Genomic DNA, 18,492 nt, shown 5'->3' with positions numbered 1-18,492 from the left:
GAGGATACGTGTGTGGGAAAACTGCTGTGATTGGTAAGAAATGCCATCAGAAAGTTGTTCCAATAAAAAGTTATTGTATTTTTTCCCTCAAAGTGACAGTAATAATAATTATCTTGGGAGATTAAACGAGTTATGAATGAATGTGCAATAATTAGGTGAAAGTTTTGATTTGCGTTTCTGTGTGTTCCTGACAAGGCTGAACTCTTACTGTCTAATTAGACTCTGTTTCGCTATCAGAAGGCAAATCATTTGGAATAACACTCCGGTGAGGTGTCTGAGGTGTCACTCGGCCCCCTCTGCCGTCTCCTTGCCTCCCTCGCTTCACATTTACCGGCTTTAGCAGATTCCCCACAGTTAATAGGTTTCATGGAGTTTCCACTCTTAATGATTTACAGGTTTGTTTCCAGAGAAAATATTGAAAATAATATAATTTCCATTGTCATTATTATATCCTTTATTTAGCACTGACATATTCAACAGAGGGACTATATATCATTCATATTCGGCCCTGTTCCAGTGGAGCTTACAGTCAAAGGGCTCATTTACAGCCACAGCTGCAGTTGCAGTGAGGTTAAAATGGCCACACTGAGTCTATTTATTAAAGACTATTTTTTTTTTTACATCTCTTAAATTATTCTGTACAGCCCCATACATACTTTTTCTCTCCATCCAGTTTTGTTTTGTTCAAATACAGCTTTTTTTCTTACTTGTGTTTCTCTATTACAAGCAGCTGATCTGCAGCTCTTTTACTGACTTCCTTGTCTAGCATGATGCTCCACCCCCTTTTTCTTTCTGATCACTCCTCTCTCAGACTACGAAGACCTCAAAGACGTACCTACTGCACATACCTGATTGATTTTAATTGAGGCAGAGGAAGTGAGCATGCCCAGTAGGCACCTCTTGAGGTCTTCATAATCAGAGAGAAGGAGTGATCAGAAAGAAAAAGGGGGTGGAGCTTCATGCTCCCTGTCAAGTACAGGTATGGGACCTGTTATCCAGAATGCTTGGGTCCCAGGGTTTTCTGGATAAGGGATCTTTCCATAATTTGGATCTCCATAACTTAAGTCTACTACAAATCATTTAAATATTGAATAAACCCAATAGGGCTGTTCTGCCCCCAATAAGGGGTAATTATATCTTAGTTGGGATCAAGTACAGGTACTGTTTTATTATTACAGAGAAAAGGGAATCATTTAACCATTAAATAAACCCAATAGGGCTGTTCTGCCCCCAATAAGGGGTAATTATATCTTAGTTGGGATCAAGTACAGGTACTGTTTTATTATTACAGAGAAAAGGGAATCATTTAACCATTAAATAAACCCAATAGGGCTGGTCTGCCCCCAATAAGGGGTAATTATATCTTAGTGGGGATCAAGTACAGGTACTGTTTTATTATTACAGAGAAAAGGGAATCATTTAACCATTAAATAAACCCAATAGGGCTGTTCTGCCCCCAATAAGGGGTAATTATATCTTAGTTGGGATCAAGTACAGGTACTGTTTTATTATTACAGAGAAAAGGGAATCATTTAACCATTAAATAAACCCAATAGGGCTGTTCTGCCCCAATAAGGGGTAATTATATCTTAGTTGGGATCAAGTACAGGTACCGTTTTATTATTACAGAGAAAAGGGAATCATTTAACCATTAAATAAACCCAATAGGGCTGTTCTGCCCCCAATAAGGGGTAATTATATCTTAGTTGGGATCAAGTACAGGTACTGTTTTATTATTACAGAGGAAAAGAAAATAATTTTTAAAATTTTAATTATTTGCTTATAATGGAGCCTATGGGAGATGGTCTTTCCGTAATTCGGAACTTTCTGGATAACGGGTTTCCGGATAAGGGATTCTATACCTGTACCCGTATTTTTGTTTTCAATTTCTTCTTTAATCTATCATGCTGCTTGTTTTCTGTAGCAAGATACATTGGGTTTCAATTAATACACAAAGCATATTTCCGGGAGAAGCAATACATATACACATGTAGGAGAAGTGCATGGAATATACAGATACATAATGCAGAGATAATCTGGTTGAGAAGAACATGTTGGTGGAACAGCTAATTAGACATAGGCAGTTCCTTATGTGCCCCCTGCTGGCCACAGCACAGTCAGACCCGCGCACTAAACACTTGGAACACTCTTATTTTAGATATATTTTTTAATAACAACATACTGGCAGTTAAATTGCATTTACCTGGGAGACAATGAAAAGCGGCCGTGGGGCTGAGCCAATCAGAAAGGCAATCAGGGAAACTAGATTAGCCTGTGCTTATCTGAGATTAAGCATCGGTCCTGACCTAGTTTATTCATGCAGAAAAGAGAATATTTGTTAGAAAAAGTATTGATTCATGAATACATTAATAACCTACCGTTGCCGTGGGATATTGGAAACAGCAACGCAGATGCTTGTACAAAGGCTTACATACAATACCTTCAGCTTATTGTTCTGTGGGTTCAGCGGGCTGTTTACTGGGACTCCCCAGAACATTGTGTAAGTGAGGCAAATGGTACAGGTGAACAAAATTCTACTCTTTAATAACAACAAAACATGGGAAACTTCCAAAAGCAAACATGTCAACCGATGTGCCCCCCCAATCTGATGAAAAAATAAAACCTGCCCCCCCCCCCATTTTTCAGGAATCTACCTGATTTAGGAACATTTCAGTGAAGATTGCACACAATTAAAAATATTTCTAATGTAGTTAGTTGGGCAAAAATGTAATCTATAATTGCTAGAGTGAGCAGATGTCTAACATAATAGCCAGAGCTCCTGCTTCTTAGTTGGTCAGTGACTTTAGGGGGGCCACATTGGACAAGTGTTCATATAGTTTGTGAGCACGTAGGTCAGATTCAATACCAAACTAACTGACAGTTGTGTCCCATATGGCCCCCTCTAGTCACTGATTGGCTACTGACTGCTAACAGCTTAGAGAGCTGTAAAGCAGGAAGTAGTGTTCTGGCTATTATGTTAGACATTCATTCACTCCAGCCTTTATAGATTACATTTTTGTCTAACTAACTATATTAAAAACATTTTTTATTTTGCGCAGTCTGTCTTTTTTACCCAGTTTCATTTTTACATTTTCACAGTAACAGGTCTGTCATCGACTGTCAGTTAAAACTAACACACCCACCCACAAATGTCAGCCAAAGTCCTCCTATATCATCCGAACCAGTGAAGGAGGGAACACGGCAGTGGCAGAAAAGGGGACAGTGGCAGAAAGGGGACAAGGGCAACCCGTGACTAGCAGGTGATTGGGTTTGCATCATGGAAAACATTGTTTCAAAATGATCCTTTATAAAAACAGTGCAGGAAATGCTGCTGTAACTGAACTGTAACTTTCATTAAATTTAAATGTAACTCTTACATTTTAGTAGGCATATGAAATTATTATTAATAAATAACCAATAAATAATTTGGGTACCAGCTTTTCTTAGGGTTGCCACCTTCATAACATTTTCTTACCTGCGGGCTGTATTGGGTGGGCAGGTCCTGATGAAAGGGGGCGAGATAATGACCACAAATGCGGTGATGATACAAAGAGGCAGAGTAATAACAAAAGGAGTGAAGCAATGGCGGATAGAGGATTCTGGAAGGATCAGGAAAGAGAAATTTAAGATTAAACAGATTGGTGTTCAGGTAGGCAGACAATGGGCATAAATACCGTATATACTAGAGTATAAGCCGATACGAATATAAGCCGAGGTACCTAATTTTACCTAAGAAAACTGGAAAAACGTATTGACTCGAGTATAAGCCTAGGGTGGGAAATGCAGCAGCTACTGCTAAGTTTCAATAATCAAAATAAATACCAATAAAATAACATTAATTGAGGCATCAGTGGGGTATATGTTTTTAAATATTTATATAAAACAAAAACAGTAAACTAGCTCTGTAAGCGGAGAAGAGGGTCAACAAAAATAATATGGTATCATCAATGATACCTTAAGAGTACTACCCCCTTAGCTCAATCAGCAACCAAGATAAAGCACAAAGAGTTCAAAACTATATATATATAGTTTATATAGAATATAAAGTGCAATGTCTAGTGCAGAATGGGACAGGTGAGGAAGGTAGATGAAGCAACTGGGAGGTAAAAAAAAGTTGCAGCCAGAGTCTATAGCAGGATGCCTGTGGGTAGAGCATAGAGAGAAAGTGACAATTTAGGCATAAAGATTAAAAAAAAAATGTGGGACAGCAAACCAACTCGAGTATAAGTCGAGGGTGACTTTTTCAGCACATTTTGGGTGCTGAAAAACTAGGCTTATACTCGAGTATATACAGTACATTGCCGGTAAATTTGTAATCCCGGCCTTGGCAGGTGTTTTACCAGCTATATTGGCTATATACCAGCCGGATGGCAACCCTAGCTGTTCTTAACCATAAACAGTAGATTTACTGAACAGAGAGGTAAAGGTATGGGATCCATTATCCGGAAACCAGTTATCCACAAAGCTCCGAATCACAGAAAGACCATCTCCCCCACAGACTCCATTTTTATTGAAAAATTCAGATTTTTAAAAAAAAGAGATTCCTTTTTTCTCTGTAATAATAAAACAGTAATTTGATTGGAATTAAGATTAATAATTAATTCTTACTAGAGGCAAAACAATCCTATTGGGTTTAATTAATGTTTAATTTTTTTTTTCATTGATTTTTAGTATAGAGATCCAAATAATGGGAAAACTCCTTATCCAGAAAATACCAGGTCCTGAGCATTCTGGATAACAAGTCCCATACCTGTATTTCCTTTGTACACTGACAGGAATTAGTTTGATCATTTAGGAGACATACAGATCAGTTACATACCAAAACCCCAGTTGGGGTGTAAAACAGATTTCTGAAAGTTTAACCCTTTCAGGGAATGCTTCCCAGCAATAAGAGTACTAGTCTGAAGGTGGCCATACACCATAAGATCTGAGCGGATTTTTCTACTAATATGCCCACCTAACGTGGGCGATATCGAATTTTCAATGACAGGAATAGGATTCGTTGGAATGAGGACCACATCAATGAGCCAATGCGGTCCCTGATCTGATGGGAAAATGAAACCTGCACGATCGACATCTGGTCAATTTTAGGCCACATATCGTTTGGGTAGGCCCATCAGGGTCCCATACATGGGCAGATAAGCAGTTAAATAAGTCTAAGGGACCCAAATTGGCTGCTGAAATATGGCCCTGTATGGACTAACCTCGATAATTTCTGAGGTGCGTTAATTGCGCGAAAATTCGTATCGTGGTCGTATGAAAATATTGTGGTGTGTTCCGAAAGTTACAAATTTTTGTATCCTAATGATCGTAAACGGAGCAAAAACCTTTCTGACTTTGATCCTTCAGTGCATGATTTTGGAAGCCTCCTATAGGGCTCAATGGCACTCTGCAGCTCCAACCTGGCCCAAGGAAAGTCTCCCATAGGGCTCAATGGCACTCTGCAGCTCCAACCCGGCCCAAGGAAAGTCTCCCATAGGGCTCAATGGCACTCTGCAGCTCCAACCCGGCCCAAGGAAAGTCTCCCATAGGGCTCAATGGCACTCTGCAGCTCCAACCCGGCCCAAGGAAAGTCTCCCATAGGGCTCAATGGCACTCTGCAGCTCCAACCCGGCCCAAGGAAAGTCTCCCATAGGGCTCAATGGCACTCTGCAGCTCCAACCCGGCCCAAGGAAAGTCTCCCATAGGGCTCAATGGCACTCTGCAGCTCCAACCCGGCCCAAGGAAAGTCTCCCATAGGGCTCAATGGCACTCTGCAGCTCCAACCCGGCCCAAGGAAAGTCTCCCATAGGGCTCAATGGCACTCTGCAGCTCCAACCCGGCCCAAGGAAAGTCTCCCATAGGGCTCAATGGCACTCTGCAGCTCCAACCTGGCCCAAGGAAAGTCTCCCATAGGGCTCAATGGCACTCTGCAGCTCCAACCCGGCCCAAGGAAAGTCTCCCATAGGGCTCAATGGCACTCTGCAGCTCCAACCTGTCCAAAAGAAAGTCACGATACCGAAGCTTGAATGAATTACTAAACTTTCATAGTCATTGCGACAAATAAGATTTTGTTGCACAAATTGACACAAAGCACGAAAAAGTTGCAGAAATTAACGAAAATATTGTAGAAATTACGCAAAGCTCTAAAAGTTAGAAAAATATGAATTTTTCACATTCGTACTCATTCAGACTTTGATAAATGTGCCCCCTAGTGTATTCCTTTTGGAGAAGTTAATACAACAGTGTAATGTGAGTTTAACTTATGTTGCTAAGATGTACAATGCATCACACTACACACTCTGGTTGTGCCGGCATTCATCCAACTATATGGGTGCTTAATTACCTGAAGGACAGACTCGATGAGTTGCTTTGGTGCATTATTCTGTGTAAACAGTTATGGTATCAGATCTTGGCTCACCATGTTGTGTAAAGAAGGGATAATCCAAGTTACAAGTTAAAGCCTTTGGGCCTTCCCTGATTCACTTGTTTGGGCTTACTAAATCTACTGTCTGAAGGCCATTGTTAAAAAATAAGAGTCAACCTAAGAAGCTGATCCTTCAATCTTCTACATTTAAATAAAAGAGAATATCATTTGCAATATTATATATATATCTATCTTATAATTTGAGATACAAAATGGGATATTTCATGTTCTGTTTTAATGTAGAAGAAGTGAAGCAACTTTCCTTTGAACTCATGTCTTCAGAAAGTAGAAAGAGCTGTATTGTTTCCATGCCATATACATCTGAACCTTCAATAAGACACATATAAATTATATTTGTGCATCTCTAACCTCTTTCATCATTCTTTGTTCATCTCCAATTCTTTCTCGACTGCAGCCTTGTAGAAGCCTCTTGATACACAGTATATAGTAACTTCAATTAACAAAGGACTATGGAGTCGCTGATCAAAAAAGAAAATAAAAGCACTTGCTTTAAACCATAAAAGCATAGACTGTCTGTCATCTTTCCATCTTGGCAATAAAATCTACCATTTCAATCATTATTGTCGTTCCACATGAAAAGTCAGAATACGCCTGCAAAGAAAGCAGGGGGGAAAATATAAAGCTTTTAAAGAAACTTTCACAAGGAATGCAAGGTTTCCTTACACTTATATAAACAATTGCGGAAGGGAGAGAAAAGAAGAACCAAAGCTCAAGATGATGCTGTAGCTTATAAGCTGAACTTTGGTACCATACTAGACCTTCAGCAGCCCTATAGCAATAATGATCTAGGCCTTGAACATTGAACATTTTCTGATCATGTTAGGCCATTTTTCATCAGAAATAATAAAAAACAAACTCATCTGCCATGGCAACAGCCTAAAACATGTGCTGTGAATAAGGTGAGTGGGGACATTTTTGGAGGCAAAAGCCTTTTTAACTAAAGGGCCATGGTGACCTTAAGCTGGTCCAAAAGCCCAGAATAGAAAGTGTAGAATATCTGTTCTCCTTTGAGACTACTTATTCCCTGACACAACTGATCTGTGGGTACGGGTGTGGGCTCTACAATGGCAACATTTTGCTGGTTATGGCCAGCTACAGGTTATGGTTTTTCCAATTAGGGTTGAGTGAGTTTTCCTTAACCCCCGCATCACTAAAACTGTAATAACACATAAAATAGGACCCCAAAACCCCCAGACCTGTGTTCAAACTTTAAATAACCTGCCAAAATTAGTCAAGTGGTATTTATTTTTGTCCTTCTTTCCGTTTTCAAAATGTTGGAAGGTATGTTGATGCGGTGATCAGCCAATTGCCACTTCATAGCCCCGCCCTGTGACATTTTGAACATGGAAAGAGGGACAAAAACAAATGCCGTACACAGCACATCATTTTTTGACCACGCCCATTTTTGTGACCACACCCCTAAATACCACTCCCATTTGTGGTAGGCTCTAAGGATTGCTCTTTTGCGTTAGAATCAAGTTATGAACCATTGCAATTCCAGTTTTGGTTTTAATTAATTTTTTTGGTTTTATGAACCAAGGGGGCCGATTCACTAAAGTGTGTTTTAACGCGCGCTATTTATAGCTAGTTATAGTATTTCATGCGATATTTTAGTAGTGCTACTTGTGCGATACTTTTCGCATGCGCGCTAATTATCGCACCCGGGGTATATACCGCATGCACGCTAATTTACGCACGCCCACAGCGGTAATGACTGCGTGCGCGCTAATTAGCGCACGTGCAGCGTGGTACTTTTCGCTTGCGTGCTGATTAGCGCACATGCGATAACGGTTGCGTGCGCTTGCATTGCGCACGCTGCAATTGCCACGCGACTTGACGCACGCGGCAGCATAAAACTGGCGCCATTTTGGCCATTTGCCCTGGGAGAGCACAGAAGTGCTAGAGAGAGGAGAGAGCTTGAGCTTCAGCTTCAATAAGGAAAATTGTATCATACTTACCGTGATTTTCCTTTCCTGGCCACTCCATGTCAACACTTACTGGGATAGCCCCTCCCCTCTGCTTCCATCAGAAGGACCCTCCCCAAAGCTTTAAAAGACCAACCCTACCTCCACTCCGGTGTCTAGTAATGAGCTTCTAGACACTTACCGAGAAAAAAAGGGTGGGAATCTTGACATGGAGTGGCCAGGAAAGGAAAATCACGGTAAGTATGATACAATTTTCCTTATTCCCTGGCTACTCCATGTCAACACTTACCGGGACATAGCAAGCTAATATCCCTAATTGGGAGGGTAAAAGTTCCACAAAGGAAGGAAGTCTGGATCCCAGAGTATAAATCTATTCCAGAAACATCCCAAACCAAGAGAAAACCCCACTGTGGGGTGTAGAAAGCAATACCTGGTAAAAACCTGTGAACTCTGTATCTTCCCAGGAATCAGGGCTGAAATAAAAGAGGATTGAGTTGTGTGAATCGCCAGAGTAACAACTTTACCTATAAAGGCAAAGCCCAAATAATGAGTGTGCAACCCACATCCGGGGAAAGAGGACCAAACACTTACCAATAAGGAAGGAGGCTAGTAACAGACCCGAAGGTCTTCTTACTTCCACTACTTACCAGCACGCCTGAAATAATGCGCTCTCTCAGCGAACACTGCTGGAAACCACTAAAGTAGTAAACACCTGAGGAAAAGACTTGGCAGGGGAAACAAAAAAAAAAAAAAAAAGTCAGTCAATGACATTCTACCTGTATCAGACCAGGACAAGCTAATACAAATAGCCTTCTTGTTTTCCCCTGCAAAACATACGCATCTTATAGATAATATGTCATTCCCCCTGATGTCTACAGAGTGCATAAGTGCCTGCCCATGTCCTAGACCCCAAAACCCATGAATCGTTCCAGGAGTCCAGTTGGGAAAAATCTAGCTAAGCATGAGACCCATGAAACTAACCTGGCTAATCAAACCAGTCAAGAGCCTTGTAAGTCCCATAGGCTCTAAAATGGTACCCTACACAAAAGCCTACCAAACGTTATTAACTAATGGTTTGCCAATACTAACCCCCAGAGACTACATGCCACCACTGGAAGTCAACAGTGCCTGCCTCTGAGGAAACCGCATAGGGAAAGCTTCAGACAAGGCTGATCCTAACCCTACACTCCTGGTATCCTGCCCAAGCATAATTTTGATGGCACTACAGGATCTGCGCAAAAATAGAATGGGGGTCCAGCTGTAATACATACCCACCAGACTAGCATTTGCAGAAATGCACTCTTACCTATGAGGATATATACCCTAAAAAAGGATAAAAGGTTTCATCATGTAGATTAGATCTAGAACCTATGACTCTATGACTCTAAAATAAGGGCACCAACAGGAAGTGAAGACCCAGGTAAAGAGAGAATTAAACCTAGGTAAGGGGACAAAGTTATCCACCTATAGATATAAAAGGAAAGCGACCCATACCAACAGTATCACAGTGCTCAAACCCATAGGCCACCTAGCTCATGGGTCTGTCCCATAGCCTTAGCCTGCTGATGGTCCAAGCACCCTTCTAAGATTCTAAATATGACAGTTGTAATATGTGGCCTCTGAGCCTAAACTTAGTCCGCTAACTGGCCCATCTATGTACCTGACCAAGGATACAGGACAGGCCTATCTTACTATCTACCCCAACAGCTAGGCCTGAAAATGATGCACTAGTCATGGCCATAGTTGCCTATACAGATTACTATGTCTGTAGTCACATATACAAGAAGTTCTTTAAACCAATGCACTGACTGAATACTGGACTTAAATGGTGAACCAGTCATAGAGTCCAGAGCCAGGGAATGTTAATTATTGACCATACAGAGCCCTATTGATCAGGCTTCTAGCATAATGCCCTGCTATATGGATAACCATGGAAACCTACAAGGCATTGTGAGCCACGTTCCCCTGAGCCGCTCCTTGTTCCTAGAAGTATCTGCCAGATCAGAAGCCCTGGCAATTTAAAGAGTGATAAACATTTATAACTCTTACCCCAGCAGCACAGCTGTAGTGGGAATCCTCCAACCACTAGTCTTGAGAAAAACCAGCACCTAACAGGTCTGAAACCATAACGTAATTGGAAGATAACACATGACTACTGTGTCTACAGTAAGACTGTAACTCCGAGTTAAGTCACATTAAACACACACATATAATTTGAACAGCTGTAGCATGCCAGTGCATACGTAGTGTGTAATACCTGTCTGCACCTTGAGTGTTGCCCTTTGCATCTACACAGTATAACAGTGCATATGAAGCCAGGATGGCTGCTGGTTTCAGACCAGTGTATCCTACCTAAACACAGTCTTGGCTGTTTGTACTGTTCCTGTATTGAAAGAAGAGAAAAATACATATACACTGTGTTGCTGCCCCTTCGGAATTTAGCTTTATACAAATATACAGTATAATACCTGCACGCAACACCTCGGTTAGATATAATACATCTACAACCGCAATTCTGCTTGGTTGTACCCTTAAGTCAGTTGACCACGAACTTAAAAACAAATAAAATACAGCGTAGGGACTGCATTAACATGCAAACTACATTATCCAGCTTGGCTGTTGCTTCTACATAAGCCATAGTCACTGGGTGAGCAATACCCAAATAGAAACTATGCTTTTAACCAAAATGAATGTTGATTAAACAAGCATGATACAGGGTCACTATCAGTGATAATGTTACCCCTACTTACCTGGAAGCTGCCTAAGCCAATATGACCCAAAACTGAATCAATACAGTATGGACATTGCCTTAGCCTCCAACCCACAGTACCGCTAAAATGCTGCAACATATACATTCAAATGGTTAGTTATCTAAGCCCGCCAGGCAACCACTGATGTGTTTTAACATACATATCAGTTTAAATGGCATATTACCCAGCATGAGGACCGCTCAAGTGTTTGAACCTATACATTCAGACTTACATGGAATATTACCCACTAATATGTTTAACCTATACATACAGCGTAGATGGTATATTTCTCATGAGATCCCACTGAAATGAATTCACATATACATTCAGCATAGATGGTATTTTACTGGAATGACTTAACATATGCATTCAGTATAGATGGTATATTGCCCATAACAACCACAAAAATGATTAAACATATACATTCAGTATAGATGGTATATTTCCCATAGCAACCACTGAAATGATTTAACATATACATTTAGCATAGATGGTATATTGCCCATAGCAACCACAGAAATGATTTAACATATACATTCAGCATAGATGGTATATTACGCATGGGAACCTCTGAAATTATTTAACATATACATTTAGTAGGCTGTTCCAATAATCTGGCCCATAAAGATTCTGCTACAGAGCCAAGTGCTAAGCTGCCCATTCCAGGCAGGCACATATCCCCATGTACACACTGGCTGAACCAGGTTACATATACACATTGCAGACACCACTTCCCGAGCCTAAAAAGACTCGCCCAACTCTGTATGAGAAGCAGTATGAAGGGGAGTAACAGCAACTTGAGGCACCAAAACGTAAGTGTAACCCAGAGACTTTACCTCATACTCCTGGGGCTTCATCCTCACAGCCTGGAAGGAGAAAGGGAATGAAGGAAAGGGGGAGGGCACCTAACTACCCCATTACCTACAGCTGAATACTGCCCTGTCAGGTAATTACCTGCAACTGGTGTCTGCACCAACAAGCATTGCATTTGCACAGCTTACAGAATAGACAAACTTGCAAACTTACCAATTTGCTCCAAATGTTGAGATTTTGGAAATCAAGCTTGCATCTTGAGCATTACCTCCGTGTGCTGGCTTGAAAGGCACCCATTTTTTTTTTTAAATTACCTCAACCTTGGAAAAGACTTGTGAGGAAGGCAGCTGGCTCTGAAACCTGGAATCCTCCATTTAAAGAAAAAAAATAATGCCCCAGTATAGGGGAAATAAGGAAAGGAGGCCATAAGGCTCAGGCCGCTAACTAAGTCCGTGTTTCCTGATGCTTAGCTAACTGCCACCTCCCTCTCCCATCTGTAAAAATGAGGAGGAGTGTAGGGGCCACACACTCCACTGCCGCTGGACGCTTCACAAGCAGGCCCAGTAGGGCACACAGATGGGGGGATAAGCACCTGCCAACCGCAGCTGGGAGAGCACATGGATCAAGGACAAACAAGTGATACCTGCCATAGCACCACCGTGCCCTCCTGATCCCAGAGCCCAGACATCAAGGACTCCGGAAAAAAAAAAAAAAAATGAGGCAATGTGCTTGGGGGGGGGGGGGGGGGGACACCAGAGAGGAGGTAGGGTTGGTCTTTTAAAGCTTTGGGGAGGGTCCTTCTGATGGAAGCAGAGGGGAGGGGCTATCCCGGTAAGTGCTGACATGGAGTGGCCAGGGAAATTTGCTATTGCTAACATGCAGGCATATAAGAAAAAACACTTGCCAAATGTGTCCTCTAACAGTGACTCTGAGAGGCTGTTATATTTGGGGAGCCCTGATGAGTCCAAGCCAGAGGGCACAGACAGGGACTACCAACCGGAGGAAGCCACCGGTGAGAGCGATGGCCTTCCTCCCCCCTCATCTGGCCCGTCATCTGGCAAAAGGAAGGGGCAGGAGAGGCTGCGTAGTCTCAAATTTAACACATTTGAAAATGATGCACTGATAGAGACCCTGGTGCCTGTGTATGAGAAGGTCATAGGCAGATATGCGGCCAAAACACCCACTGCCTTTAAAGCTAAGGCCTGGAAGGACATTGCGGAGGCTGTTAATAGCGTGGGTGTGTGCCTCCGCAATGTCCAAAACTGCAAGAAGCGGTATCAGGATATAAAAAGGGTCCTGAGAAAAAAGATGGCAGAGGACTCCAGATACAGGTAAATATCTTGCATTCATCTTTCTATTTAAACACTTGCTCATCTGCTTTTCTACTCAACTGGCTTTTCCTTTTGGCTTACTGTCTTTCCTTCCGTTTTGCCTTCTTTCCTGCTTACTTTACTTGTATGTATGGCATGCCTATTATTATGTGTGTAACTTATGTCCTCAAAGCTGTGTAGTACAACATCAAATTAGGCCAGTAATGGGGGGGGGGCATTTAAGAAATCTTTAGCCAAATACTTAGGGGTCCATTTACTAAAGTGGCTTAAATTAAGTGGGAGATTTTAGACACAGAATAAATGGCAAATATGTTATGGGCACTTTAATAAACAGGAACAAATATAATATTGCAATTATTCTGGCAACAAAATGGGCTCAAGACAAAATTGTTGGCAGAATATTTACAAAAATTGAACCCATATAGCATATTGATGCTGTTACTGATAAATGTAAGAGTGTAGGAGAAACTACATGAAAGTATAGAATACCATATCAAGGAAGGAAAAATAATTAGACATTACCCAGTTCAAAAATAGAAAACTAAAAACTTTTACTTTAACAATAAAATCTTTAAATAAAAATAAAAAAGGGGGGGAAAAAAAACTTAGGGCTTGCTGCCCTTGAGTTCGTTTACATCCCTCCTCAGTTGGGCAATTTCCCCCCGGAGCTGGGCCAGCTTGGCCTTCATGTTCTCCAGGTCCTCCTGCATTGACCGACGTGATGTTCCCTCGTCTGCAGGAGAACCTGGTGGCTGGGATCCGGGGGGCTGGGGGGGGAACTCAAGGGCCGGGGAAACTGGGGGAGGAGTCAAGGGGGGGAGTGTCGGCCTCGGGGGCCTCCTCAGCGGCGTCCTCAGCCTCTGGGGCCTCTGGTGGTGCCGGGGCCTCAGGGGCCTGGCCATGTCGTGTTAACTGTAACCTCACCCCTGTGTCACTTTGTCTCTCACTACTTGTTACATGTTGGATAATTTCCTTTCAACTCGATATCTGATACATTGTTTGTCTATACTTGATACTTTTAGGGGCACATTTACTAACCCACGAACGGGCCGAATGCGTCCGATTGCATTTTTTCGTAATGATCGGTATTTTGCGATTTTTTCGGAAAATTGTCGCGACTTTTTTGTTACTAATACGATTTGTGCCAAAAAACGCGACTTTTTCGTAGCCATTCCGAAAGTTGCGCAAAATCTGTCAATTTTTCGTAGCGTTAAAACTTGCGCGAAACGTCGCACCTTTTAAGTTTTAACGCTACGAAAAAGGCGCAACTTTTCACGCTACGAAAAAATCACCAGATTTTGCGCAACTTTCAGAATGGCTACGAAAAACTCGCGTTTTTTCGCGCAAATCGTATTGGTAACGAAAAAGTTGCGACAATTTCCGAAAAGTCGTAAAGACGCCGAAAAAAATCGCAAAAAATACGAAAAAGTCGCAAAATGTTTGTTTTCAAATTGGAATTTTTCCAATTCGGTTCTGATTCGTGTCTTAGTAAATGTGCCCCTTAGTTTCACTCTTTCTGTCCACTGGTATCGGTTCTTTCTTTAGGTGTTATGTTTATTGCGGCTGTACAAAGCATTTGTTTATACATAAAGAATGAGACACATATTTTTATTATGCTAATGAGTATTTCACGCTTGATGTGTATTGGACTACGTGAAACTGTGACGTCACACCCAGTTTTTGTTTGTATTTTCCCGCCAGTCATTGTATTTAATGTTAGCATTCACAATGTGTTTTTAACTTTGAGAAAGGCTGAGGTGTTCAGCCGAAACGTCAGTTCATCTACTCAATAAATTACTTTTTATTTTCGCACCTAAGTCCTGAGAGAGCGGCTTCTTTTTCTTCTTATATATATGTATCAGTCCTGATGGTGTCTGCACTCCAAGGCTTTTAGTATTCTGTGGGGTGCACAGCCAAAATCTGAGTATTTAGCATGAAATAATCCATGGCCGGCACACCCTTAAAATTCAAAAATTCAAAACATTTTTTATTGAAAACTCATTGTTTAAAAACCAACGTTTCGGTCCTCATTAGGACCATCCTTGATAAAGGTCCTAATGAGGACCGAAACGTTGGTTTTTAAACAATGAGTTTTCAATAAAAAATTTTTTTTTGAATTTTAAGGGTGTGCCGGCCATCTGCAGATAAGTAAAAGATGTCGGCACTCCTAAGAGTGCCGACATCTTTTACTTATCTATATATATATACACACACAGGTATGGGATCCCTTATCTGGAAACCTGTTATCCAAAGAGCCCCAAACTACGGAAAGCCCGTCTCCCATAGACTCCATTTTAATCAAGTAATTCATAATTTAAAAACTGATTTCCTTTTTCTCTGTAATAATTAAACAGCATCTTGCAATTGATCCCAACTAAGATATAATTACCCCTTATTGGGGGCAGAACAGCCCTATTGGGTTTATTTAATGGTTAAATGATTCCCTTTTCTCTGTAATAATAAAACAGTACCTGTACTTGATCCCAACTAAGATATAATTACCCCTTATTGGGGGCAGAACAGCCCTATTGGGTTTATTTCATGGTTAAATGATTCCCTTTTCTCTGTAATAATAAAACAGTACCTGTACTTGATCCCAACTAAGATATAATTACCCCTTATTGGGGCAGAACAGTCCTATTGGGTTTATTTAATGGGAGTTAGCAAGGCCACTTAGCAGCAACTTGCAGCATTTTAGTATGGTTTTGGTGTCGCAGCCTTAGTATTGTTACACTTGAAAGTAAAGGCAATTGATTGCGACAACAATGAGTAACAAAAAGTGACTGCGTTGTTATGGCTTGCTTATTGGAGACAACACAATAAAACCATTTGTATATTTTCTTTAGATCAGGGACTGGAGGAGGGCCTGCTAAGAGGGTCCATTACACCCATTATGAGGAGCAGCTGCTGCCACTTATACAGCGGGAGAGAGTGCGAGGTGTCTCCGGCATCTTCGATACAGATCGGAATGTTGGCCAAGGTAGGTGTAATGACAGTTATCCAAGTGTATTTACTTTGGCAGAGAAGCTTAAGATTAAAGTTATACTGATCTAAAAAAAAAAAATGTTACATTATAAATCTACTTAAATTGCCTATAGGTCGTGTTGATCATTTTTTACGGATAGGGCTGCTTTTGTAAGTAATTGTTACTTGAAAACCCAAAACCTGACTGTTTTGCCAGCCTGACTGTCCCTTCTCAGCCTGTCAGTTATAGCTTCTAATGCTAACGGCCTCCTGCTGCACAAATATGGCCGCCCCCTCATAGAGGAACATGGGGGATCAGATAGGGAATGTAAAAGCTTGGCCAAATACTTTTATGGCCAAATTATAAATAGCATGCAAAGGCAATGTTAAAAATAATTTCCTTTCTGGTGTCTGTATCTCTTTAAGGTTAAACAATCTTTTTCTCCAACAGATTCATCTCCACCTGGGCCGAGCAGACGCAGACAAACGGCATCTGCTCCCGTTCCAGGTATTATTCTTAACAAATTTGGTTCGACCTGTGTTTTGTGTTAGGCTTGTGCAGTGGCATAATAATGAGTTGTGTCTGTGTATATTGCAGCTGTTTCAGTTCCAGGAGTGCAGTGTATTGCTAATAAGATAGGGGTGTTATTTGCCAAGTGTGTCTTGCTGGGTTAGGTGCAGTCAGTTCATCTTTGACTTTTGGACAGTCAATCTTTTCAACTTGATTTAACCTTTTTGCCTCATTTGGAATGAATCAATGTCCACAAATGTTTGGGTACAAATAAACTTGGTCATGTTTGAACAAAACTGACAATCAGTGTCCATGAAGTTTGTTTTGCATCATGAAGATAAAAAAAAATTAAATCAACTTTTTTCTTTTTTTCCCAAAGGTGGACACTCCTCGTCTCGGCTCCACTCCCCACGGCGTGATCCTGAATTTGAAGGAGAGGGATTTAGTGGGGAGGAAAGCGAAAGAGGGTCCCACGTCGGTGGCAGCGACGTGGCCCTCTTCTCAGATGAGGAGCCGGCCAATGTTCCCCAGCAGCAGCAGCTCCCAACCCAGGCCCCAACCCCAGGCCTCCAAGCCCAGGCCCAAGATAGGTTCCACAAAACACTGATAAAGCACCACAAAATCTTGATGCGCAAGCTAAATTTCTTCCATTCCGACTTGTGTGTGGCCACTCAGGCCTACAATGAGGCTCAGGCACGCCAGGCTGCACATGAGTCGGCAATGCGAAGACACGAGGCTGCCATGTTGAGCCTGGAGGAGGAGAAAGTAAAGCTGAAAAGGCAAAAAGTGGCTCTGTTGGCAGAACAGAATGCTCTACTAAGAGAACAAGTTGCTGCCCTCAAACAACAGGGCCAAAAGCCAACAGAGCCCACAAGCTCTACCAGCTCTACCACCGCAGCTCCCCCTCCTCCAGGCTCAACAAGGCAGCTTCGGAAGCGCAAGTGAATTGGGCACGGTGCAATTAGTGTTTTGTGGAACCTATCTTTTGTTTGTCCTATGTTTTGTTTTTGTTTTTTGTTTTTGTTTTTGCTTTCTTTTTTGTTCTACAAAAAAAAAAATAAAATTGGGGAAGTGTTCCCTCATAAATATATTTTTTTTGGGACAAGTTGTTTGGTATTTCTTGTGTATAGGATTAAAGATTGTAGGTACTTACAGGCAAAGTAATTGTTAACAGGCTAAAGCAGCTCGTACAGGCTGGTGATTGCTGCCTTATTGAGCCTGTACCACCTGACCACTTCATCCTCACCTAAGCCCTCCAACGTGGCCCTCTCCCTGAAGAGCTGTGGCCGCATTACACGGGAAGGCTGGGGGTGTTGCTGCACCTCCTCCTCCAAATCACCCAAAAATCATACTCCATGTTCAAAAATGGGAAAATGTGCTCTGGCCAACACCTCCCCCCAATCAGGTGCTAAAATACGCACACATATAGCTTTAGGTACTTTTGGGAATCATTACTTGGAAAACATTAGAAAATCGCGCCAAAAAAACAGCCAAAATATACCTAGTAATGTATTTTGTGCGACTAAATATTTACCGCTATAGTACTGTATATTATCACGACTAAATATTTACCGCTATAGTACTGTATATTATCGCGACTAAATATTTACCGCTATAGTACTGTATATTATCGCGACTAAATATTTACAGCTATAGTACTGTATATTATCGCGACTAAATATTTACCGCTTAGTACTGTATATTATCGCGACTAAATATTTACCGCTATAGTACTGTATATTATCGCGACTAAATATTTACCGCTTAGTAC

The 18,492-nt window shown here is 41.5% G+C and overlaps 1 protein-coding gene across 1 annotated transcript; it reads left to right on the top strand.

The window, feature by feature from the left end:
- The first annotated feature begins 12,742 nt into the window (after positions 1 to 12,742).
- Positions 12,743 to 17,739, top strand: LOC101733183. Its single transcript, XM_004917685.4, has 4 exons — positions 12,743 to 13,246; positions 16,093 to 16,226; positions 16,662 to 16,718; positions 17,101 to 17,739. Exons 1-4 carry the CDS (start codon positions 12,759 to 12,761, stop codon positions 17,664 to 17,666), a joined length of 1,245 nt encoding a protein of 414 aa, XP_004917742.2. The 5' UTR covers positions 12,743 to 12,758; the 3' UTR covers positions 17,667 to 17,739.
- Positions 17,740 to 18,492: the final 753 nt, after the last annotated feature.

The sequence above is a fragment of the Xenopus tropicalis genome, chromosome 9 (genome assembly GCF_000004195.4).
Source record: "Xenopus tropicalis strain Nigerian chromosome 9, UCB_Xtro_10.0, whole genome shotgun sequence".
Classification (NCBI taxonomy): domain Eukaryota; kingdom Metazoa; phylum Chordata; class Amphibia; order Anura; family Pipidae; genus Xenopus; species Xenopus tropicalis.
Note: the sequence above shows the minus strand (reverse complement) of the source record. Positions and strands in the feature narration are given on the sequence as shown.

Bases quoted from the DNA above. Each gene is read 5' to 3' on its own strand.
- LOC101733183 (XM_004917685.4), top strand. From the start codon at position 12,759: ATGGAGTGGCCAGGGAAATTTGCTATTGCTAACATGCAGGCATATAAG. The intron at 13,247-16,092 runs GTAAATATCTTG...TATTTTCTTTAG, and splicing joins GCAGAGGACTCCAGATACAG to ATCAGGGACTGGAGGAGGGC. The intron at 16,719-17,100 runs GTATTATTCTTA...TTTTTCCCAAAG, and splicing joins GGCATCTGCTCCCGTTCCAG to GTGGACACTCCTCGTCTCGG.